General features: G+C 38.2%; 1 protein-coding gene across 4 annotated transcripts in view; it reads right to left on the bottom strand.

Annotated features, from left to right (window-relative positions):
• KIF24 (kinesin family member 24) overlaps nucleotides 1-27466 on the bottom strand; it is a 70099-nt gene that overhangs the window by 18637 nt on the left and 23996 nt on the right. For all 4 annotated transcript variants that reach the window (XM_012118196.5, XM_060410867.1, XM_012118205.5 and 1 more), the window contains exons 4-7: nucleotides 26036-26225; nucleotides 18503-18600; nucleotides 15464-15679; nucleotides 6366-6453 (exon numbers count right to left, since the gene is read on the bottom strand). In XM_012118196.5, coding sequence (XP_011973586.2) covers nucleotides 6366-6453; nucleotides 15464-15679; nucleotides 18503-18600; nucleotides 26036-26225 — 592 coding nt within the window. The remainder of the gene's footprint in view (nucleotides 1-6365; nucleotides 6454-15463; nucleotides 15680-18502; nucleotides 18601-26035; nucleotides 26226-27466) is intronic.

The raw sequence follows: 27466 nt of genomic DNA, 5'->3' as shown, positions 1-27466 counted from the left end.
CCTGACACGTGGAAACATGGAAGTAATGAGTTATCACAATTGCTACAAGCCCATGATTACCCTGGAGACCACTGCCGCTTCAAATGGGAGTGAAGACTAATGTGGATCCCTTTGGCCACAAAGGAATGGGGGAGAAGAGGTGAAGCCTCAGGAATGGCCTCAAGCCACTGAAAACATAGCCATATATGAATATGCTGCCCTGATTTGGGGAAGTGTTAATTACTGAGAATCAAATAGGTGATGGACTTTAAAAACATTTGACAGAATCCTCAGTAGTCTAAGATGTGGTGAGTATGGTTATTATGCTCAGTTTATAACTGAGGAATAAATTCAAAGGTAGACTTGCTCACAAATAACTGTTTTGTGGCAGAACCAAATTCTACATCTAGCACCTAGTGTGGCTGATTCCAAAGCCCATGTGGTTTCCACTACATTGTGGGGACACTTGTGATAAATTCATCTATTTGCAGTGTGAACTAGACTAAAGGAAGTCCTATCTCATTTTTCCTCAATCTCTCAGAATTTTAATTTTTATCATATTGAACATGGCTACCATTTCCAAATTAAGAGTTCAAAAGTTGATGAAGTCTAACTTCAACAACAGTTTATAAAATACCTTAACTAGCAGGGGTAAGTACTTAAAAAAAATTAACTAATATTAAATTTCTTCATGGCCTAAGTGATAGTTATGTCTCTAAAGATTACCTGTGCGATTTAGAATTGTATCTTAGAACCAGATTTTAAATGTACTCATTTTATAAATAGCTTGCTGAAAGTTTAAAGGGATTACCTTATGAATCCTTTTGTAAAGAGCAGAACTTGTTACTTTACAAAACTGGATTATCAACTGCATGGACAGCTTGCTGCTGCTAATCAGAAATCAGAAGAGTTATAGTAGTATCCCTTATACCGGTTGTGGTTAAGTGCCAAACAACAACAACAACAAATCCTCCCCCAAAATACTGATAAATAAGGCTGGATGCTGGCTAGGTCACTTAAGACCAGATCTATGACTGAACCATCTGGTTTACTTTTCTATCTATGCCATGAAGCTTGCAGAATCTTTGTTCCCTGACTAGCGATTGAACTTGGAGCCACGGGAGTGAAAAGTGTCAAGTTCTCACCAGTGGACTGCCAGGGAATTCCTATCATTCTGATTTCACACTTTCAAAGATTATAATGCAAAGATGATGGATTACTTTAAATCTGTATTATTTTTACTAAACTTCTCTTTTTTCATTAGAAAGACAAGCTTACTGTGGAAAACTTAGAAAATATAGGAAAAATATAAAAATGAAAATATATATCTTCCATAACTTCAGAGTTAAAAAGATTCTGGTGCATTTCCTCCTCCCAGAGTTTCAGGGTTCTCACAGCTCTTTTGATACACACACACACACACACACACACACACACACAGCCTTTTACAAACTTCATGAAGAAACAGAGATCTTTTATTATTTTTTTTATTTTTTAAATTTTAAAATCTTTAATTCTTACATGCCAGAGATCTTTTAAATGTCTACATCTGTGATCTGTGTAAGCGATATGCTTGATAGATAAAGGAGAAGTTAATTATCCAAAGTCACACAGGCAGCATATGGTCAGGCTAGGGATAGAAGCCAGGTACCCTTTGCCACATGATGGCAGCAATGATGCTACTTCTGCTGGAATCTAATGAGAGCTCAGAGAGGCCTCAAGGTCATACCTAGTCAGGAACTGTGGTTACTGACAGGAAGCTCAGGGGGTGGCCTTGTGGTTCATCCCCAGGGGAGTTAAGAAAGACTGCCTTCTGAGGTACTGTTATAGAGTTTTATGTTTGACTTTTCAGTACACCTTATTCACCACGATGTACTAGGTACCTGTGAGTATATCTCAGAAAATCCAACATGTTGGCACGAACTTTCCTGACTAAATGCCTTTTAGGAAGACATGAGGCAATTTCTGGTCTATGGTCCAGTAGACCTCAGCCTCAGTAGCAGTCTGTAATCACCATGTTTTTCAGAAACTGTGGAATAAAGCAGCTGAGCTCTGAGGAGGAAAATGAGGCAGTCTGCAAAGATCATCAGACAAAGTTTGTAAGTGGCATACAACTCAAGTGTAGCAGTTACAAACATAAATATGAAGTTAAACTGTCTGGGTTCACATGCCAGTTCTGACAATACGATTGTCTGCACTCTTGAAAATCACTCAACTTTTCAGGGCCTCAGTTTCTTACCTATAAAATGGTAATTTCATAAGTTACTAAAAAATATATACTAAAGAACTAACATATTTGTGTAAACTTCCGAAACATAAACTATTTCTTTTAAAAAATGTAAAATAATCAGAGATCTATGGAGAAACAGAGCTTTATGGATCAACAAGAGATTCCATGGCTCCCAAGTACAATTAAAAGTTTTAAAAAAGAAGGAAAAGGAAAGGAAGAAGATAAAGAACAAAAAGAGACAATCTATTTGAGAGAAAGGCAAGTCAGGAAACAGAATAAAATTAATGCATCACCTTAAAAATCACAGGCCTCCCGTTTCTCTCACTACCTCTTTCTTTTCAAAGTCCTCCTTCCATTATAAAGTCTACTGGGAAAGTTTCTTAACCTAGACCCTTTAGACAAACATGTCATATGAGTAGTAAAATGGGGACCTGCTATAATAGAAAGGAGAGACAACTGTTGAATTCTCTGGCAATGGAAAATATTTGGGGACTTATTAATAAGATTAATAGATGTGAGGACTTCCCTGATGGTCCAGTGGCTAAGACTTAATGCTCCCAATTCAGTGGGCCTGGGTTTGATTTCTGTTGAGGGAACTAGATTCCACATGTCGCAACTAAGAGGTCACATGCTATAACTAAAGATCCTCATGCCACAACTAAGACCAGATACAGACAAATAAATAAATATATTTTTTTAAAAAAAAGAATAACAGACATGACAAATTCAACTAGCATCACAGTAAGCATTATATGTACATTATCTCATTTCCTTCTCTATCACCCAACCCAATCATATTATATCCACATGTTTCAGGCTCAGAAAGGTAAGACGTGTTCAGGGACACATGGCGCTGGGACCCAGCTCCATCCAGGCTTTAATCACCAAGCTTCCAGCACAAATACTAAAGATGGGCTGTGAGCACTTGAGCAGGAGAGGCACTGTGTATAGACTAAGTCTCTATCACTGGCATATGACTGAGACTTATCTTAGGGAAGCTCTGCTCTGTGGGCCTCTGCTACCAGTTACAGCCAAGGCAGCATTAAAACATGAAGCAGATTTTTTAGAAGTTTGGGAATGGATACCTATAAGTACATGAAATGTCTGTAAGAAAGACTTAAAAACCTGAAAGCCTATATAACTGAAAAAATGCCCATCGTTTGCCTGACAAAATCTTGATTCCAAATTTGGATGAATTAGCAAGTCCTCTATAAAGGCAGGGAAACCCTGGTGCCTGGATTGTTAAGACCAGGTAATAAATATACCTGGAAGGAGAAACCTCTTGGAGGAAGGACAACCCTGTGTGAAAAATGAAGCTGCTGGTTGTGCAGGCAGGCAACAAGTGGCCACGCCTACGTGAGCCTGTGGGTGACCTGCGATGGTGACACCTGAGGGTGACACTTGAGCAAGCACACAGATGACACCTGAGTGAGGGGAACAGGGACACCTGAGAGGAAGCACGACACCTGAGTTAGCAAGGGCTGCTGTTTCGAGTCAATAAACACTTACGAGGGTAGCCATGCCAGAGATCCATAATTTACATCAACCTTCCACCTTGGTCTCAGCTGGCTTCCTTCTTGTACTACCTCACATGTATTACAGACTGAGGTTAGTGGCGATAATGGCGATATGTTCACTAACAAGAAACTTCCCTCTGCTGGTCTTAGAAAATACACCTTAGGACAGAGCAGTGCCATAAACTCTTCCAGGGTGAGAGTGATTTGACACTAGATTGCCCACTAACACAGTTATGACCCATAGCTAAGGAAAAGGGACTTCCTTTTAGTGTTTGATCCTTTCCCATTCAATTGGTCTAATTTCTAGGAACAACAGCATCATGAGGACCAACTCTCCTGAGACTCCCAGCCAAATAAAGGAATGACTAGGGGAAGTGGGGGCATGAAGACCACAAGGAACAGGCATATGAGAAACACTCTCCTTAGGACTCTGCCGTGGGGGGAGCTCTGGACAGGTCAAGAATAGTCAAGTCTCAAGGGAGCCCTTCAACATGTCCCACCCACTTTTGTTCTGCATCTGCCTCTGAGATCATTGGAAAGAGGGTCTCGGCTCTCAGGTGACTGTTAAAAATAGCCACAAAAGGTGCCATCCTTGGATTTTGGGTATCAGGACTCAGGAGTCTGATAATCACATAAATACAAGGTCCCAGACTTTAAATAAAATTTACCTATTTGTCCCAAGAAAAAGAAACTGTTAGAAAAAGACTGGTGTCAATGGTGGGCCACTCTGCCATTTCACATACCCAAGTCCCTGGAGGGATGTATTGTGAAGCTGTTCTACAGGCGATTATTGTCAAGTACCCAACTTGTCCTTTCGGGCTTCTCCCTTTGCCTCTAGCCAGGCTTGTTGGATATACTAGAATGACTATGATAGCTACATGTTAGAATCACTGTGGGAGCTTTTAAAACAATACCCCCCCTTTCTATACTGCTGGTAGGAATATAAAGTGGTGCAGCCACTTTCGAAAACAGTTTGGCAGTTCCTCAAAAAGTATGACTCAGCAGTTCCACTCTTACACATATACTCAAAAAAACTGAAAACATATGTCCACACAAAACCTGTACATGAATGTTTGTCGCTCCATTATTCATAATAGCCAAAAGGTTGAACCTACATGCCCATCAACTGATAAATGAATAAATATGGTATATCCATACAACAGAATATTATTTAGCCATAAAAAGGAATGAAGTACATTTACCAATACTTCATTCAACAACATAGATGAACCTTGAAAACATTACACTAAGTGAAAAAAGCCAGAGTCAAAGGTTACATATTGTATGATTACATTTATATGATATGGCTAGAAGAGGTAAACCCATACAGATAGAAATTAGTGGTTTTCAGGTACCAGGTGCACAGGAAACAGAGTAACTGCTAACGATACAGGATTTCATTTTGGTGTGATGAAAATGTTCTGGAATTAGATAGTGGTGACAGCTGCACAACTTTTTGAATACTAAAAAACATCACTGGCTTGTGTATTTTAAAAGGGTGAACGTGAAAAAACGGATTGTAAAGTACCTTTGGACGGACACATAAAAAAACTAAAAAATCAATTAGTTGCCACAAGAATATGGAATGAAAGGAACATTTTCATTGTAACTTTTGAATTCTGAATTTATGTGGAGGTATTATCCATTAAAATTTTTATTTAAAATATGACTCCCTCTCTAGCAGCCTTTACCAGAGCCTATTACCATAAAAAAGCACATTAGCAGCCTTTGAAACTGGCCCTAAAGTGTCCTCTCCTGCATTCAGTTCAGTTCAGTTGCTCAGTTGTGTCCAACTCTTTGCAACCCCATGAATCGCAGCACACCAAGCCTCCCTGTCCATCACCAACTCCCGGAGTTCACTCAGATTCACGTTCATCGAGTCAGTGATGCCATCCAGCCATCTCATCCTCTGTCGTTCCCTTCTCCTCCTGCCCCCAATCCCTCCCAGCATCAGAGTCTTTTCCAATGAGTCAACTCTTTGCATGAGGTGGCCAAAGTACTGGAGTTTCAGCTTTAGCATCATTCCTTCCAAAGAAATCCCAGGGCTGATCTCCTTCAGAATGGACTGGTTGGATCTCCTTGCAGTCCAAGGGACTCTCAAGTCTCCCAAATACCTTACTTCCCACTATCAAGGCACTGAGACCTTGTAGAGAAAGGAGCCATCCTCTCAGATGAGGATTTTTATTTTATAAATGTGAAATGCGTGTTTGTCATTGCCGTTTGCCTAAGTGAACTGAAAGCCACTCAGTTGTGTCCAACTCTTTTGAGACCCATGGACTATACAATCCATGGAATTTTCTAGGCCAGAATACTGGAGTGGGTAGCCTTTCCCTTCTCTAGGGGATCTTCCCGACCCAGGAATCAAACCCAGGTCTCCCACATTGCAGGTGGATTCTTTACCAGCTGAGCCACAAGGGAAGCCCAAGAGCACTGAAGTGGGTAGCCGATCCCTTCTCCAGTGGATCTTCCTGACCCAGGAATCAACCTGGAGTCTCCTGCATTGCAGGCAGATTCTTTACCAACTGAACTACGAGGGAAGTCCGCCCTAAATCTGAGTCCATTATACTTGTGAGACAGCAAAATGAAGTCTTTCCTTGTACTTGGGCTGCTACAGTGGGGTAGTAAAGGAGGAAGATTACCTCTAAGAGGAGCTCCACACTATCCACCTGAAGCTCTCGCAGTCCCACTATTTGTACTACGTGCTTGCTATCTTCTCTTGCGAAGAGCCTGCAGAGACAAGAAGATGGTTGGTTTGACAGAGCTCCAGTAACAGACTCTTCGTAACCCATTCCACCACTCCCCCATTATGTAGCAGTTTTGCTACTGAGTGGGATTGATATGCCTTCTCCTTGCCTACCCCCACACCTCCTGACTCCAATGCTAGGCTTCAGGGGTGGTCTTTGATTGCTGTACATAAATAAATCAACACCTCTGGCTACAAGGAACAGAATGAGTGGTTAACCCAGACCTATGCCAATCAGTGGATTCCTGGATACAGTGACTGGCTCAGGAGTTGATACAGGATCTCTGCTAATCCAATCAAAATAAAGTTTCAGTCTCTGGTTGTTAGGTACTCCTTTTTCCCTCTAGAAGTGAAAAGCGTGTGGCCTTGGGAGCAGTGGTAGCCATTTTGCATCCACAAAAAAGACCGTTTTGGAATGAAGCTAACACCATGGGAGGTAGAACAGAAATGCAAAGAAACGGAGTCTTATAGCATCTCTGAACCTCTAGAGTCAAAAGACCCTAAAGCTTCTCTAGGCTTTCTAGTTATATGAGTTAATGACTTCCCTAAATGCTTAAGCCAGTTAACAGTATGGTTTTATTTCACTACTTGCAACATAAGGAGTTCTGATACATTTTTGAAGCAGCAAGAAGACTTGGTATTGCAACTAAAGCCTCAGGCCTGAGCACAGTGTAATGAATGGTTACATCTACCACCATGAAGCTAGATCTGCCAAGGGGCAGGTATTGCATCTATCAAAGACACTAAGATTATTTTCTCCCCCAGTAAGATAGTGATTACAATGAATACTGGAATTTCACTTTGTAGCCAAACAAAAAGATTTCCTCAAAAAATGTTTTTCTCTGTCTATCCCTCACCCCAAGTTTCCAAATTTTTACAGAAGGATAGGGAAACAGCCTCATCGATGCTCATGACCTCTCAGAAGACAACTCTACTGGAACAGCTGGGCTTTGGGAATAAAAGGATCAAGCTTTCAGTGCCCTCACATCATTCCTGAACATATTTCCCAGACCCTATTCCCTGAGCTCACCGTGGAAAATTCCTAATGAATAGCCTAAAGTGTACTGCAGTATCTTCAAATCATATAAACAAGAAGTATGTTTGTACAACTTTTAATGAAAAGGTATACACACCTTATCTTCTACTTTAAAGAGTTGATTTTAAGATCTATAAACTTTGGCTTTTAGGAGGCAGACTGAGCACATGTACTTCTATCTACCTTTGTCAAAGCCTCTTTTACAGAAAATATATTAATTTAGAAACAACAGGATAGGGGGAGCTCAGGTTTTTCCACGTGAGTTGTGGGGCTTAACTTCCCCACAACCAGGCATCAGTGGATGGGTGTCACTGCATGGAAGATTCTTTTGTTTTATTGTTCTATGGAGGAAATCAAATCAACTTGAACCTCTCTGAGTGTCCCTCAATGTGGAGAAACTTTTCATCTTTAACCTAGATGTTTTATCATTGGTGCTGTATAGATGGAGAAGTCTAGAGGCTACTGTAAAAATAAAACTGAAAACCAGAAGCAGGAGGCATAAGTCCAAAGCCTGAAAACAACAGAGAACTCCTGAATTCAGGGAACATTAAGCAATAGGAGCTCATCAAATGCCTCCATACCTACACTGAAACCAAGCTCCACCCAAGGACCAACAAGTTCCAGAACAAGACATACCACGCAAATTCTCCAGCAACACAGGAACACACCCCTGAGCTTCAATATACAGGCAGCTCAAAGTTATTCCAAAACCTTTGACATCTCATAACCCATTACTGGTCACTCCACTGCACTCCAGAGAGAAGAAACCCAGCTCCACCCACCAGAACTCCAACACAAGCCTCCCTAACCAGGAAACCTAGACAAGCCACTGATACAACCCCACCCACAGTGAGGAAGCACCATAATAAAGAGAACTCCACAAATTACCAGAATATAAAAAGGCCACCCCAAACGCAGCAATATAATCAAGATGAAGAGACAGAGGAATACTCAGCAGGTAAAGGAACAGGAGAGTTGCCCACCAAACCAAACAAAAGAGGAAGAGGTAGGGAATCTACCTGAGAAAGAATTCTGAATATTGATAGTGAAAATGATCCAAAATCTTGAAATCAAAATGGAATCACAGATAAATAGCCTAGAGACAAGGATTGAGAAGATGCAAGAAAGGTTTAACAAGGACTTAGAAGAAATAAAAAAGAGTCAATATATAATGAATAATGCAATAAATGAGATCAGAAACACTCTGGAGGCAACAAATAGCAGAATAATGGAGGCAGAAGATAGGATTAGTGAAATAGAAGATAGAATGGTAGAAATAAATGAATCAGAGAGGAAACAAGAAAAACGAATTAAAAGAAATGAGGACAATCTCAGAGACTTCCAGGACGATATGAAATGCTCCAACATTCGAATTATAGGAGTCCCAGAAGAAGAAGACAAAAGAAAGACCATGAGAAAATCCTTGAGGAGATAATAGTTGAAAACTTCCCTAAAATGGGGAAGGAAATAATCACCCACGTCCAAGAAACACAGAGAGTTCCAAATAGGATAAACCCAAGGCGAAACACCCCAAGACACATATTAATCAAATTAACAAAGATCAAACACAAAGAACAAATATTAAAAGCAGCAAGGGAAAAACAACAAATAACACACAAGGGGATTCCCATAAGGATAACAGCTGATCTTTCAATAGAAACTCTTCAGGCCAGGGGGGAATGGCAAGACATACTTAAAGTGATGAAAGACAATAACCTACAGCCCAGATTACTGTACCCAGCAAGGATCTCATTCAAATACGAAGGAGAAATCAAAAGCTTTACAGACAAGCAAAAGCTGAGAGAATTCAGCACCACCAAACCAGCTCTCCAACAAATTCTAAAGGATATTCTCTAGACAGGAAACACAAAAAGGGTGGATAAACCCGAACCCAAAACAATAAAGTAAATGGTAATGGGATCATACTTATCAATAATTACCTTAAACGTAAATGGGTTGAATGCCCCAACCAAAAGGCAAAGACTGGCCGAATGGATACAAAAACAAGACCCCTCTATATGCTGCTTACAAGAGACCCACCTCAAAACAAGGGACACATACAGACTGAAAGTGAAGGGCTGGAAAAAGATATACCATGCAAATAGAGACCAAAAGAAAGCAGGAGTGGCAATACTCATATCCGATAAAATAGACTTTAAAACAAAGGCTGTGAAAAGAGACAAAGGCCACTACATAATGATCAAAGGATCAATCCAAGAAGATATAACAATTATAAATATATATGCACCCAATATAGGCGCACCGCAATATGTAAGACAAATGCTAACAAGTATGAAAGGGGAAATCAACAATAACACAATAATAGTGGGAGACTTTAATACCCCACTCACACCTATGGACAGATCAACTAAACAGAAAATCAACAAAGAAACGCAAACTTTAAATGATACATTAGACCAGTTAGACCTAATTGATATCTATAGGACATTTCACCCCAAAACAATGAATTTAACCTTTTTCTCATGTGCTCGTGGAACATTCTCCAGGATAGATCACATCCTGGGCCATAAATCTAAACTTGATAAATTCAAACAAATCGAAATCATTCCAAGCATCTTTTCTGACCATAATGCATTAAGACTAGATCTCAATTACAGGAGAAAAACTACTAAAAATTCCAAAATATGGAGGTTGAACAACACACTTCTGAATAACCAACAAATCACAGAAGAAATCAAAAAAGAAATTAAAACATGCATAGAAACTAACGAAAATGAAAACACAACAACCCAAAACCTGTGGGACACTATAAAAGCACTGCTAAGAGGAAAGTTCATAGCAATACAGGCATACCTCAAGAAACAAGAAAAAACTCAAATAAATAACCTAACTCTACACCTAAAGCAACTAGAAAAGGAAGAATTGGAGAACCCCAGAGTTAGTAGAAGGAAAGAAATCTTAAAAATTAGGGCAGAAATAAATGCAAAAGAAACAAAAGAGACCATAGCAAAAATCAACAAAGCCAAAAGCTGGTTCTTTGAAAGGATAAATAAAATTGACAAACCATTAGCCAGACTCATCAAGAAACAAAGAGAAAAATCAAATCAACAAAATTAGAAATGAAAATGGAGAGATCACAACAGACAACACAGAAATACAAAGGATCATAAGAGACTACTATCAGCAGTTATATGCCAATAAAATGGACAACGTGGAAGAAATGGACAAATTCTTAGAAAAGCACAATTTTCCAAAACTGAACCAGGAAGAAATAGAAAATCTTAACATACCCATCACAAGCACGGAAATTGAAACTGTAATCAGAAATCTTCCAGCAAACAAAAGCCCAGGTCCAGACGGCTTCACAGCTGAATTCTACCAAAATTTTCGAGAAGAGCTAACACCTACTAAAACTCTTCCAGAAAATTGCAGAGGAAGGTAAACTTCCAAACTCATTCTATGAGGCCACCATCACCCTAATACCAAAACCTGACAAAGATACTACAAAAAAAGAAAACTACAGGCCAATATCACTGATGAACATAGATGCAAAAATCCTCAACAAAATTCTAGCAATCAGAATCCAACAACACATTAAAAAGATCATACACCATGACCAAGTGGGCTTTATCCCAGGGATGCAAGGATTCTTCAATATCCACAAATCAATCAATGTAATTCACCACATTAACAAATTGAAAAATAAAAGCCATATGATTATCTCAAGAGATGCAGAGAAGGCCTTTGACAAAATTCAACATCCATTTATGATTAAAACTCTCCAGAAAGCAGGAATAGAAGGAACATACCTCAACATAATAAAAGCTATATATGACAAACCCACAGCAAACATTATCCTCAATGGTGAAAAATTGAAAGCATTTCCCTAAAGTCAGGAACAAGACAAGGGTGCCCACTTTCACCACTACTATTCAACACAGTTCTGGAAGTTTTGGCCACAGCAATCAGAGCAGAAAAAGAAATAAAAGGAATCCAAATTGGAAAAGAAGAAGTAAAACTCTCACTGTTTGCAGATGACATGATCCTCTACATGGAAAACCCTAAAGACTCCACCAGAAAATTACTAGAGCTAATCAATGAATATAGTAAAGTAGCAGGATATAAAATCAACACACAGAAACCCCTTGCATTCCTATACACTAATGATGAGAAAGTAGAAAAAGAAATTAAGGAAACAATTCCATTCACCATTGCAACGAAAAGAATAAAATACTTAGGAATATATCTACCTAAAGAAACTAAAGACCTATATATAGAAAACTATAAAACACTGATGAAAGAAATCAAAGAGGACACTAATAGATGGAGAAATATACCATGTTCATGGATCGGAAGAATCAATATAGTGAAAATGAGTATACTACCCAAAGCAATTTACAAATTCAATGCAATCCCTATCAAGCTACCAGCCACATTTTTCACAGAACTAGAACAAATAATTTCAAGATTTGCATGGAAATACAAAAAACCTCGAATAGCCAAAGCAATCTTGAGAAAGAAGAATGGAACTTGCCTGACTTCAGGCTCTACTACAAAGCCACAGTCATCAAGACAGTATGGTACTGGCACAAAGACAGATCAATGGAACAAAATAGAAAGCCCAGAGATAAATCCACACACATATGGACACCTTATCTTTGACAAAGGAGGCAAGAATATACAATGGAGTAAAGACAATCTCTTTAACAAGTGGTGCTGGGAAAATTGGTCAACCACTTGTAAAAGAATGAAACTAGATCACTTTCTAACGCCACACACAAAAATAAACTCAAAATGGATTAAAGATCTAAATGTAAGACCAGAAACTATAAAACTCCTAGAAGAGAATATAGGCAAAACATCTCCGACATAAATCACAGCAGGATCCTCTATGATCCACCTCCCAGAATTCTGGAAATAAAAGCAAAAATAAACAAATGGGATCTAATTAAAATTAAAAGCTTCTGCACAACAAAGGAAACTATAAGCAAGGTTAAAAGACAGCCTTCTGAATGGGAGAAAATAATAGCAAATGAAGCAACTGACAAACAACTAATCTCAAAAATATACAAGCAACTTATGCAGCTCAATTCCAGAAAAATAAAGGACCCAATCCAAAAATGGGCCAAAGAACTAAATAGACATTTCTCCAAAGAAGACATACGGATGGCTAACAAACACATGAAAAGATGCTCAACATCACTCATTATTAGAGAAATGCAAATCAAAACCACAATGAGGTACCACTTCACACCAGTCAGAATGGCTGCGATCCAAAAATCTGCAAGCAATAAATGCTGGAGAGGGTGCGGAGAAAAGGGAACCCTCCTACACTGTTGGTGGGAATGCAAACTAGTACAGCCACTATGGAGAACAGTGTGGAGATTCCTTAAAAAATTGCAAATAGAACTGCCTTATGACCCAGCAATCCCAGTGCTGGGCATATACACAGAGGAAACCAGAATTGAAAGAGACACATGTACCCCAATGTTCATCGCAGCACTGTTTATAATAGCCAGGACATGGAAACAACCTAGATGTCCATCAGCAGATGAATGGATAAGAAAGCTGTGGTACATATACACAATGGAGTATTACTCAGCCATTAAAAAGAATACATTTGAATCAGTTCTGATGAGATGGATGAAACTGGAGCCGATTATACAGAGTGGAGTAAGCCAGAAAGAAAAACACCAATACAGTATACTAACACATATATATGGAATTTAGAAAGATGGCAATGACGACCCTGGATGCAAGACAGCAAAAAAGACACAGATGTGTATAACGGACTTTTGGACTCGGAGGGAGAGGGAGAGGGTGGGATGATTTGGGAGAATGGCATTGTAACATGTATACTATCATGTAAGAATCGAATCGCCAGTCTATGTCCGATGCAGGATACAGCATGCTTGGGGCTGGTGCACGGTGATGACCCAGAGAGATGTTATGGGGAGGGAGGTGGGAGGGGGGTTCATGTTTGGGAACGCATGTACACCCGTGGTGGATTCATGTCAATGTATGGCAAAACCAATGCAGTATTGTAAAGTAAAATAAAGTAAAAATAAAAATTAAAAAAAAAAAAAAAAGAAACAACAGGATAAGTTATAACAGCTCTAACAAATAAGAAAGGGTGCTATCATTGAAGCAGGACATTTCAGAAGTCTCAGAAAGTAGGAAAAAAGAGATATAAGCCAATTGACCAAAGACATTAAAAAAAAAAACCCAAAACCCTAACATCTCCCAGCTGAAGACATTTTCAGAGTGAGTTTTCTCTAGAGAGCTCCAGAGAAGCTTTTACCCAGAAATCAGCATATCCCCATTCCTGTAGCTATCATCAAAAAAGGCAGAAATACAGGGCAATAATACATAAAGAACTGTACTCACAAAAATATCATTAAAGAATTGTACTCACAAACCAACCACACACACATACAGCACGGCACAACAGATGCTTTTATTCTTATAGCAACTATTCTTTAAAGGAAGTGGCCATTTTGACTGGAAAAGGCTCCAAATAAGGGTATTAAGCTAGAAAGAGAAGCTGTGGTGAAGCCAACTTGAAGCTTCAAAACCAACACAGAGAACAGAAAAAAGCATCTCTTCCTGAAAGTAACCCCAAAGTAGAACCCTTCCTTATTTGGCAATTGTGTCATGACTGAACCCTCAACTCCAGTACATTCTCTGAACTGCGGCATACTGAAGGTCCTTTCTTCAGTTGAAATAGTCCACAGAATGGTGGCCTGCCTAAGCCCACTTCTGTGACCTCTCCAGTTATACTACACTAGTGCCCCTCTGTGATGGGAGTCTACCTATCATGCTCTCCATGAACTGGAGCTGCTCCTCCACCCCTCCTTCCCATTCCAGTGTTGTCCTGGAGTACATGAAGCTTGCACGACCTTTTAGACAACTCTATGGGGCTTGGATACCTTTACAGCAGGATAGTGTCTATCATTTGATTTGGTTTTCCCAGACTTCCACCATGCTCAGCCTCAGCTCTCTCCTCTCCACCTGGTGTGGCTGCTCCCAACAGGTCTCAGGTCTGGTTAATTCTATCATGGCAACCTTCTATCCCTCCACTTCCCCTAGCCCCCCTCTCCTCCCTGTTCTCCCCATCAGTTGATACCTTCACAACTTTGTTGCCTCCTACTCAGTTAAAATCATGTTTCAACCTAAGCAAAACTTTATGCCAGAAGAATACAAGAGGGATTTAAAATCTGTTTCTGAAAGAATACATTTCTAAAGTACTGTGTTATGTTGTAAAGGGAATAATTTAAGCCTTATAAAAGTCTACTGTGAAGAAAATATTTTATTTTTATTGATATCAGAAAACTATCATTAAGTTTACCCTAAGATTACTGAGAAAAAACAAGAGGAAGTGGGAAAACATTATTTATAGTTCTTCCAGTATAATAATAGATCAAAAGAATAGGAAGGGATTTAAGTATATGTTGGTTTCCTGACTTCCTGAAATTATGACCTTTTCAAAGACCACAATGAAAGAGACATAGTCTTTTGATGAACATTAGGATATTGATCACTTAAAAAATACTACTGGAAGGCTAATTTATATTTTCCTGTAGCTGACTTAACAGTTTTAAAAAATATGCCTCTGATTCAGGAGACCCTCATTCATAAAAGGGCACTGGTATACCAAAGCCTCTCATTAAATCCCACAATTCAGTGGGTTGTTATTGTTCAGTCACTAAGTGGTGTCAGACTCTTTGTGACGCCATGGACTGTAGCACTCCAGGCTCCTCTGTCCTCCATTATCTCCCAAAGTTTGCTCAAATTCATGTCCATTGAGTCGATGATGCTATCTAACCACCTCATCCTCTGCCACCCCCTTCTCTTTTTGGCTTCAGTCTTTCCCAGCACCAGGGTCTTTCCAATGAGTTGGCTCTTTGCATCAGGTGGCCAAAGTATTGAAGCTTCAGTGGGACTCTGGCTTAAAAGAATAAAGAACAGATTTACAGTTTCCCACTCATACCCAGTACCTTTTTCTTCTATTTAGAAGGTCATAAAGCTGTCCACAGTAGATTTCATAGAAGCTGATCCACACAAAAACATGCCTTCTTGGCTGGGACACTTCCAGTTGTCTGAAGATGTCTCTGGCAGCCAGAGCATACAGTCCTGGGTTCTGATGAGTTCCTATCATGGTATAGGTCTTTCCAGCACCTGTCTGTCCATATGAGAAGCAAGTGGCATTGCCTCTGGGGGAAGAATCATCTGTATTTACTTTTAAATTTTAAGAGAACTGCTAACACATATTTTTAAATGACAAAAGCCAGGTGGAAAAAGAATCCTCCATAAAATTCAACTATAAAATATACAGTCCTTTAAGAGGGCTTTACGTTATAAAAATATAGGAGGAGGAAAAGAATTCTCAAAGCAGTATTTAAGTTTTTTTAATAGAAATTTTTCATGGAACTGGTACGACCATAACACAACTCTAGAAGATATGGAAACAAAGAGCTGATGTTAGGTGCTTTAGAGGATCCTTGAGGGGGAAAAAAAAATTGTGTTAATCCTCAAAGATAAGTTCAGTGAAAGAAGTAATAGAAAACTAAATATAATAAATAACAGAAGATCATACAATATGGTGGTGATCACTTATAAGAATATTAAGGAAGTTTAAACACAGGCAAAATCAACAGAAGCAAAATATTTGAAGGAGTCACAAAAGACCTCTTACGGCCTTGGTTTTCACTTTCATCAATAAATTACTGGGCTAATTGATTTTCAAGACCCCTTAGAGTCCTGATGTCCTATGATTCTAAGTGGAAGTCATTGTTCCTGCATGTGGATATGTGTGTGTACACGAGCTGGATGGGTGTGAAAAACTGTAAAATAAGAGGGGGACAGAAAAGTTGGGAGACCAACCTGCCAGCCACAGTGTATTTTAGGAGGAGATGAGGCCAAGATTACCTGAGTACTATGGGATCCTATGTACTATGTAGTCCTAGTACTATGTAGTACTAAACAGTGAACATAATGTTATGCAGTAAGTAGCTAGACTCTTATACAGGCATCCTATGGATTGATGCCAAAAGTAGCAAGAAAAATATTCTATTAATATGTATGGACACAGGGGAAGGGGAGGCTGGAGGTGGACAAAGAGATGAATACACAGAAAGGACATGAAGCCAGACAGAAACCAAAGAAACAGTGATTTGACAAGAGCAAAGTAATCATAGAAGTGTGAGAATCAAGACATGGGAGCAAATTAAAATGTAAGCTGTTTAGAAGCAGAGACTGGTTGGTTACTCCTTGTCTTTTAAATCATGGCTCCCAACAGTGTGGGCACTTGAATACACTGGCAGAGTCACAGTTGGGAAAAGAATTACAGGAGAAAAATGTAAACACATTGAAGAAGATCTAACAGAATAAGAATAATAAAGAACAACATCTATCTTATCTTCTGAACATTTCTGTGATGAACTTCAAGTCAAAAAAAAAAAATGAAGAAAGCTCTTACTACACTTTACAGAACTTAACCTAATAATTTCACCTAACTTGCAACTCTCTTATTCTTTATTGATAATGTCTTAACATTTAAGTGTTGACTTATTTTAGAAACCTGCTCTCTCAAAATGTACTTCTTAAATTTGGTACATAAGAAACTGAACCAGAAAGAAAGTTCACTTTAACCTGTTCATAAAAATACAAACTTCCATACAACCACAATAAAAAGACAATAAAAAACAGGCAAATGAAGATATCTGAGTGGCCAAATTAGCACATGAAATAATGCTCAGTATTAGATCCTGGGGAATGTAAATTTATTAAAAAAAAAAAAAAAACACACACAATGAGATACAGTTCCATACCCATTAAACTGGCTAGAATAAAAAAGATTGACCATATCAAATACGGTGAGGGTACAGAACTTCAATTCTCATATATTGCTGTTGGGAATATAAAATAGAGCAAGGAAATTTGTTTGACACTTTCTTATAGACCTATCCAATGACCTGGTAATTCCATTTACAGATTTTTATTCAAGATAAATTAAGAGATATCCATAAAAAGACTTGGATAAAAATGTTCATACAGTTTTATTCATAATACTCCAAAATTGGAAAGAACCCAAATGTCCATCAAAAGAATGGATTTTAAAAAACTGGAATATTTATAGAAGGAAATATTACTCAGCAATAGAACTAGTTACATGCAACATGTACCAATATTTAAAAACATTATGTGAAGCAAAAGAAGCCAGGCATAAGATTTATAACAATCCTATTTCTATGACATTTTAGAATAGGCAAAACTAATCTACTGTGACAGAAAGCAAGTCAGTGGTTATATAAGACCTGGAGATGAAGGTAGGAGAACTTTCTGGGGTGGTGGAAACGTTCTGTATCTTATTCCAAATATTGGTTACTTGGATACATCAAAACGCATCAAATCTACATACTTCTTAAGATCTGTGCATCTTGATGTATGTAAATTATACTTCAATTTTTAAGTTATAAAAGTTATTTTAAAAAATGAAAGTAAAAATACCCTGAAATCAACTACCCAACATTTTGTACCCATACCTGACTACTATATATTTTAAATATATAACAGAGCCCCACCAAGTACCTACTCTGTCCCATTTAATGTTTACTAAGTGTGAATAATTATTTTTAAATAAAAAAATACATCTATGAAAAGTGAGTGATAGTCACCTATCTATCCTACTTGAAAAAACGTTAATGAAACTATAGCTAGAATACATAATTCCTATTAGCAAAAGTTCAAAGTAATTACAACCACATACATCTTTTTATTCTAAGGACTTCCACTAAGCACAGAGAATCAATGTCATCAATGTAAATGAAAATTCTGACTATTTCTAAATGTTCTGGGAATCCCATAAGGAGAGACATGGAATTTTCCAGAAGAGTCTAACTTAAATTCATTAGGTCAAAACACAATTTCATATTTAATTCAAAATAATAGAAAAGCATAAGTAATGTTTACAAAGAAATATGATTTACGGAAAATAGAAAATAAAAGGCAAAAGGAGAAAATAATTTCTATCGTACCCATTGAAAATATGCTGAATGAGTGGGTGAGTAGTCTTCATGTAAATATCTTGATTAGTGCACGCCTCATCAAAGATTTCATCAAAATAAAAAACATGCTGAAAAAGAAATTTGATTTTAGAGAAAGATACATTCTGGATTTTCTTCATCACTATCTTAGCTGACACAGGATAAAGGTGGAAATACATTTTTAACTAATAGTAACTGTCCATGACAAAGTTAGAGATAATAAGCAATTATCAACTGTCAAATGACAGGGGCTAGTTTTACTTGAGATCTCTGTAGACATGTTCTTATACTGTAAAAACTAAGCCACATGATTTTTGTTCTCTCTTAAGGGAAGTAAATTAATGAGTGTTAACAGTGAGCCAATCCTCCTGAAGTCTAGGAGAGGAACTGAATTACTGAATTCTATGGAGATTATTCTCATAGCCCAGCCTGAGCATGTGGGAAACATGAGCAAAGAGGCAAAGCAGGAAAGCACAAATAATGTTTAGAAGACAGGGAGGATTTACTGTGTTTGAAATATAGGATACTGGCAGGTAGAAAAGTGAAATATCAGGTGAGAATAAGGAGTTAGGACTATACTGTAGGGGTCTTGGGACACCAGCATTAAGGGAGAGAAGGGAATGCTTATATTTAATTTAGTACAAGTGGGAAGGCAAAAAACTTTGCAAAAGAGAGGGATGAGCTGAGCCATTTTATTGGAAGACTAATCTGCCTTATACTGTGCATGGATTGGAAACATGAACACTAGTGGTTAGGTTAAAGAAAGAAAAGGAAATTTGCTCAGTCATGTCCGACTCTTTGCGACCCCATGGGCTGTAGCCTACCAGGCTCTTCCATCCATGGAATTTTAGATTAGGTTAAGAAGGGTCTAAATTAGACAATGACAATGTAAATAAAAAGAAATGAGCGCATGAGAAATTTGGCAGCTGACTGGATGCGATAGCTGGGGAGAGAAAGGAATCCAAGATTATTCCCAAATGAAAAACCATGGTAATCTGAAAGAGGAGAGGTAGGAGACCCCACTAGGTTGGGTCTGGAAAGTGTTAGTTCAGCAACCGTAATTATTTGCATAATTAAGAGGCTTACCAAGTTGGTAGCCCAACTATATCTGGGTAAAAAATCCTAATAATTTCAAGTCTGACTGTAGTATCATAATGGCAGTCCACACATGATGAATGAGAGATGAAGTCATATTTTATACTACCTTTTGGGCCTACTCTAAATATTCAGTTAAGACAAAATTTTATGAGGAATTTTTTTTTGCAATAAACAAAACTTTTAACAACTGCAGTACAGGGCACAATTAAGATTTTTTAAAAAATGGAAAGGAAACAGGAAAAATATTTTCAGCACTTTATATCTTCATACAAGTGTTACGGTTTTGTGTCTACATTCATTGAGCATCGAATCCCCTAGATTTCAGATCTTTCAGCAATACTAGAACACTAACATAGAAGAAAAAATTCTCCAGCTTCTACTGCATGGGTAGGGAACTAAGGTCCTGCAAGCTGCACAATGTGGCCAAAAAAAGAAGAGAAAAAAGTCTCCAAAAGTTAGGAGGTGAGAAAAACATGAAGCTGTGAAGCAGGACAAAGAGATCTGTGAACTTTTAGTGTTCTGAAACATGTGACTGATTTTAAGAACAGTAAAATCTAACTTTGAAGCTAGGTCATAGGTAGATGGCGGTTATACTTTTGATTAGGCTTGAAAATGGCAATAATAAAGAGCAAAATACATTTCTAAAATCCGATTTTAATGGACATGATTTATACCTAACTCATAAACAGGTCTTTAAGCAAGGAGACAAATCCTTTCTCTGCTCAGAAATCACTGTATGTTTTTATAGTTAAGTATGATATCTTATTGCCAAATTCAGACTTAAATTGAAGGTAGGGAAAATCACTAGACCATTCAGATATGACCTAAATCAAATCCCTTAATGATTATAGAGTGGAAGTGAGAAAAAGATTTAAGGGACTCGATCTGATAGAGTGCCTGATGAACTATGGACGGAGGTTCGTGACATTGTACAGGAGACAGGGATCAAGACCATCCCCATGGAAAGGAAATGCAAAAAAGCAAAATGGCTGTCTGGGGAGGCCTTACAAATAGCTGTGAAAAGAAGAGAAGCAAAAAGCAAAGGAGAAAAGGAAAGATATAAGCATCTGAATGCAGAGTTCCAAAGAATAGCAAGGAGAGATAAGAAAGCCCTCCTCAGCGATCAATGCAAAGAAATAGAGGAAAACAACAGAATGGGAAAGACTAGAGATCTCTTCAAGAAAATTAGAGATACCAAGGGAATATTTCATGCAAAGATGGGCTCGATAAAGGACAGAGATGGTATGGACCTAACAGAAGCAGACGATATTAAGAAGAGGTGGCAAGAATACACAGAAGAACTGTACAAAAAAGATCTGCTCAACCAAGATAATCACGATGGTGTGATCACTCACCTAGAGCCAGACATCCTGGAATGTGAAGTCAAGTGGGCCTTAGAAAGCATCACTACAAACAAAGCTAGAGGAAGTGATGGAATTCCAGTTGAGCTATTTCAAATCCTGAAAGATGATGCTGTGAAAGTGCTGTGCTCAATATGCCAGCAAATTTGGAAAACTCAGCAGTGGCCACAGGACTGGAAAAGGTCAGTTTTCATTCCAATCCCAAAGAAAGGCAATGAAAAAGAATGCTCAAACTACCGCACAATTGCACTCATCTCACACGCTAGTAAAGTAATGCTCAAAATTCACATGAGCCGTGAACTTCCAGATGTTCAAGCTGGTTTTAGAAAAGGCAGAGGAACCAGAGATCATATTGCTAACAACCACTGGATCATGGAAAAAGCAAGAGAGTTCCCAAAAACATCTATTTCTGCTTTATTGACTATGCCAAAGCCTCTGACTGTGTGGATCACAATAAACTGTGGAAAATTCTGAAAGAGATGGGAATACCAGACCATCTGACCTGCCTTTTGAGAAACCTATATGCAGGTCAGGAAATGACAGTTAGAACTGGACATGGAACAACAGACTGGTTCCAAATAGGAAAAGGAGTACCTCAAGGCTGTATATTGTCACCCTGCTTATTTAACTTATATGCAGAGTACATCATGAGAAACGCTGGGCTGGAAGAAGCACAAGTTAGAGTCAAGACTGCCGGGAGAAATCTCAATAACCTCAGATATGCAAATGATACCACCCTTATGGCAGAACGTGAAGAGTAACTAAAAAGCCTCTTGATGAAAGTGAAAGAGGAGAGTGAAAAAGTTGGCTTAAAGCTCAACATTCAGAAAACGAAGATCATGGCATCTGGTCCCATCACTTCATGGGAAAGAGATGGGCAAACAGTGGAAACAGTGTCAGACTTTATTTTTGGGGGCTCCAAAAATCACTGCAGATGGTGATGGCAGCCATGAAACTGAAAGACGCTTGCTCCTTGGAAGGAAAGTTATGACCAACCTAGATAGTATATTGAAAAGCAGAGATATTGCTTTGCCAACAAAGGTGTGTCTAGTCAAGGCTATGGTTTTTCCAGTGGTCATGTATGGATGTGAGAGTTGGACTGTGAAGAAAGCTGAGCGCCAAAGAATTGATGCTTTTGAACTGTGGTGTTGGAGAAGACTCTTGAGAGTCCCCTGGACTGCAAGGAGGTCCAACCAGTTCATTCTGAAGGAGATCAGTCCTGGGTGTTCATTGGAAGGACTGATGTTGAAGCTGAAACTCCAATAGTTTGTTCACCTCATGTGAAGAATTGACTCATTGGAAAAGACCCTGATGCTGGGAGGGATTGGGGCAGGAGGAGAAGGGGACGACAGAGGATGAGACAGCTGGATGGCATCATCGACTCGATGGACATGAGTTTCAGTGAACTCCGGGAGTTGGTGATGGACAGTGAGGCCTGGTGTGCTGTGATTCATGGGGTCGCAAAGAGTCGGACACGACTGAGAGACTGAACTGAACTGATGATATCTAAAGCATTTTTGGCATTTCTCAGAAAACTTTTAAAAATGAAGAGAAATAAATGTGGGAATAAACTGGTTTTGGTTTTCCTTTATTTCACTGAGTATACAGCTATTCTCCTCTTTCTATAAGTGCTCTTGGGTAAACATTTTTGAAAACATTTATTCATTAAAGGAATTAGTATCTTTCCATCTAATAGAACTAAAGATTGATTTTTCATGGCAAATTGATGGGGAAAAATGGAAACAGTGGCAGATTTTATTTTCCTGGGTTCCAAAATCACCGTGGACAGCGACTGCAGCCATGAGAGTAAAAGATGCTTCCTCCTTAGAAGAAAAGCTATGACAACCTAGATAGCGTATTAAAAAGCAGAGACAACACTTTGCTGACAAAGGTCCATAATAGTCAGAGCTATGGTTTTTCCAGTAGTCATGTACCAATGGGAGAACTGGACCATAAAGAAGGCTGAGCGCTGAAGAATCGATGCTTTTGAATTGTGGTGCTGGTGAAGAATGTTGCGAGCCCCTTGGACTGCAAGGAGATCAAAGCAGTCAACCCTAAAGAAAATCAACCTTGAACACTCGTTGGAAGGACTGATACTGAAGCTGAAGCTCCAATATTTTGGCCACCTAATGAGAAGAGCCAACTCACTGCCAAAGACCCTGATGCTGGGAGGATTGAGGGCAGGAGAAGAGAACAACAGAGGATGAGATGGTTGGATGGCATCATTGATTCCAGTTGGTGATGCCATCAAACTCAGTGAGCTTGAGCAAACTCTGGGAGATAGTGACGAACAGGGAAGACTGGCGTGCTGCAGTCCATTGGGTTGCGAAGAGTCAGACACAACTTAGCAACTGAACAACAACAATTTTTCCTTCCAATAGAACTTAAGTATTGATTTTTCTAATACTTCTGTAAGAATCTCTCATGAAAGATATGGGAACATGCAAGATTACTATTGTAATTCATAAAGTCCTCTGCAACACATACACTTTGATTTGACCATATTTTATCAGTGAAGTTTGATTAACATTCACTTCATGGAGTTCCCTGGTGGCTTAATGGCTCGAATTCTGGGCTTTCACTCCTATGGCCTGGATTCAACCCCAGGTCAGGGAACTAAGAGCCTGCAAGCTGCTCTGGGTGCAGCCAAAAAAATAAAAAAATCACTTTAGCCTTGATATGATAAGAGTTGCATAGCTTATTTTTTAAAGAATTTTTTTTTCAGATTATAAATGTATTTCTAAAATATCTCTGGAAAGATACACTTAGAATATCGATTGTCTTCAAGGACAAAATGAGATTAGAGACATTCTTCATAGCATGATCTATATCCTATTCAAAAGTTCTGATTTTATTGGTATAAGAGTAATAATGCTGATTGCAGAAAAAAATTTAAACATGGATTACAACAGATAAGAATATCAAATTATCTGTAAATCTTACTACCCTGAGAGGGCCACTACTGACTTTGATATATTTCAGTACCATCTTTTTTTAATCTATATATATTTTCCTTTATTTAAGAAATTGGGGATGAAAGAAACAGCTCTGTTTCCTTGTTTTTTTCACTCATTATGTTGCTATCATAAAATTTAATGGTTAAGTATGACAGCACAATGTATGTATATGATCACATATATTAAGTAACAAAAGATCTGAAAGGATAAGATATTTAATTAAAGGACAAATAAATCAATTGTTTGAATACCTGAATAAGATTAAAAATAAAACCCAAAGAATCTAGGATAAATATTTACTTGCTACGTTTGCTATGAACCTCCCTCTTCTTCTTTCTACTTAAGGAAGAAAGAGAGGGAGAAAAAAAGGCCTCTCAACACATATTATAAGCATTGACAAGTAAGGAGTTTGACCTATGACAGCAAAGGTCCAAAGTTCAAACAGCAGAGAAAGAGCTATGGAAACTATGGATATTCAATAAGTATTGACCAATGGTAATGACAAAGAAGTAAGGTTATTGTGTTTTAGGATAATGGAAAAATACAAAAGATAAAATGATGCCTCCTTGAGGGAATTACTGTGACAGAAGCATCATTAAGGCAGTCTTGGGTAGATGGTGACTGGATAGGGCTATTACTATGGCTATAAGTAGCCATGGAACTAGATAGCATTACAACTAATTGGTCATTTGGACCATCTTCAATATAAATACCTCCCACCTAGAGCTAATAGATTGTGCACTGACCAGCAATCGATAAGGCTGTTAAAGTGATTGAGTTGGTTAGACAGTGGCCTAGTAATTTAGTGCCCATAGAAAGACTCTGCATTACTTTGACTTACTGAGAAACCCAATTTTGGTAAGCAAAGAAAACAAAGAACAATGCAAGTGTTAAAGAGGGGAGAGGATTAACAACCTGACTTCAGTGTTGAAGGATTTGTTTCAGTAGAGTAAAATCTCAGCTGACCAAGGTGAACTGTCTGCACACCAGATTACTCACCATCTCTTTTTTTTTTTTCCCTTCCTACTAATCACTGGGTTTTGTACTTTTTTTTTTTCTTACGCCACTTGGCCTGCAGGATCTCAGTTTCCAGACTAGGCAATGAGCCCTGGCCACAGCAGTGAAAATACCAAATCCTAACCATGAGACCACCAGGCAACTCTTAGTCACTGAGTTTTGAAGCAAGAGACAGAGAGAATAGAATGGACATAATATGAACATTCAGGGTAAGAGAAACTCTGAATTCCCAGATCTTAATAGATTATTCCTAATTGCTTCATGATTTTAAGAGTGCCTAAATTATAATATCTTCCATCAATGGAATGCTACTTGGGGGACTGAAGGACTGAAGGAACTATTGAAAGGGTACCTAAGAGCCAGGAATAAATTCATTTCGATATCAAACTCTTTGTTCTTGGACTTAATCATAATCATCCTGGCAGGGAGTGAACATTTCTTAATGTGTTTGAGCTACCAGTGTTTTACTTAAACCCATACATGTTCAATGTGAAATCACATTCCTGGATTATCTTTACTCACTGCAATCTACCTTATACAAAGTGGCCTGTTCAGGAACCCAATTTCTACCAACTTAACTCTATGCCTAAACATAATTAAGAATCAAAATAAGCAGTTGGCTGGCAACCTGGGGCCATTTTGCTCTCCATCTTTAAACATCAGACTTGCGCTCAGCAAAGTAAGTTCACACTGAGAGACAGGAGAGAACGGAGACTGTGTGACCATCTCACAGTTGGTCTGGGGCAACTCAGTGACTGTCCTTCCTACCAGCAGTTCATTATTTAAACTCTTTTTATTCTCCCATTTGCTCTTATGACTGAATAGGTATAATTAAATTCACATAAAGCATGGTAAGTGAATGTATAATGCAACTCTATTGCACGAGAGAGGAGGAATTATGCTTGCGTTATCCCCTACTGCACTATATTTTTTAAACATGAAGGCTAAGTGTTATCAGTGATTAATGCAGCGTCACATAGAATGAATGCCAACACTCAAACCTAAAAACTGAATTTCAGAATTTGTACCCCTACTCAAACAAAAAACCTGACACTTGATAATGTTAGTTCCATCGAAGGAAAGTATCATACCTGTAGAATATACTGTGTGAGGTCAACTGCTTCTTTCTTCTCATGAACAAGTAGAGTTTCTTTATCTTTCACAGTAATAATGTTGATTTCTCCACGACGTACCTCCCTCATGCCCAGAGGGCGTTTTCGAACACAAACTCTGATTTTCTCCATCTCAGTCCAAGGATTCTCTTTCTCTGAAGTGTTCTGTCTGATATATGTTTATAAGTGGGCTTTAATTTTTAGTTAACGGAATAAAGCTACCTAAGAGGTCAAAGTATCAGTATATTTTGTTATAAATTAGGTGTAATACAAACACACACACACACACACATAATATCTATTATATACTAAAGTGCTGACACTGAGAAAGTTCTTTCATTAGCTCTAAATCCTCCTGATTTACTTCTATCTCCATCTCTACTCAATCCCATCCAAATGCAAATTTCTTGCTTCCTTTCAATCCTTATTACTGTACATTTACTGTTTTCTTGACCATTCAATCTAATTTTTTTTTTTATCCTACCTGGGTTTATTAAACACCTTGAATTTGGTGGTAGGTTTCAATGTATTCCCCCCGTGTTTCTCCCAGGTATATTCTGACCCTCCCTTTGTCCCTCTTGCTTCCTTTTTTTTGCCTGCCCTGATATGTGTTTATTTGTTAGAACATGATCCTACTCCCAGGACAATTTTATGACTGGTGCTGTCCACCACTAATTCATCCTTCTATTCAGACACATTTCTTCTCTGGCTGTCTTCAGTGAACTCATCTACCTTAACATCCAGAAGAGAGGCAATATTCCTTAGGTTAAGAGTACAAAATTCATCAGGTTTACTAGCTGAGCCTAATGGTGGCATATATGATACACATCTAAGCACTGACCACTTTACCTATGTAGAAATGCCTCTTAAGCAAGGTAACAAGAAAAGAGAATCCTTGAAAGTAGATGTTTTACCAAGACCAATGCCTTTGGCACATATACTTAGAATGTCTGAGAGAGACAAATCATTCCCTTCCTTTACACTTCAGAATTTGATTAATAACCCTTAAACAGCCTTTTATAATAGATTTTACACAGGATATTTCACTATATAATTGTTGCATATCAATTTCAATTTTCTGATACCTCCAACTGGCTAGAAAATTATTTTTCGCCAGGATCTAAATTAGTAAAAAGTAAGAAATAAAATTTCTAATATAATGTATAAAAAACTACTCAAGGCTTTTGAAGCATGTTATTATTTTTTTAACCAATGTATAGCAGACATCTAAAAAAAGAACCATTTTGGCTTGAAGTATGGCAAAATCCTGACGATCATTAAAAGTGAATGACAGGCATGTGGGGGTTCACTGTTGTATTTTCTCTTCTTTTGCATGTGTTTTATTTTTTATAAGAAAAAAAAAAAAACTTTTTTGGGGTTTTTTTGGACCATTCTGTGGGGTTTGCAGGA

Source organism: Ovis aries, chromosome 2 (assembly GCF_016772045.2).
Source record: "Ovis aries strain OAR_USU_Benz2616 breed Rambouillet chromosome 2, ARS-UI_Ramb_v3.0, whole genome shotgun sequence".
NCBI classification, from domain to species: Eukaryota; Metazoa; Chordata; class Mammalia; order Artiodactyla; family Bovidae; genus Ovis; species Ovis aries.
The sequence above is the reverse complement of the archived record's forward strand: the minus strand, read 5'-3'. Positions and strand labels throughout refer to the sequence as shown.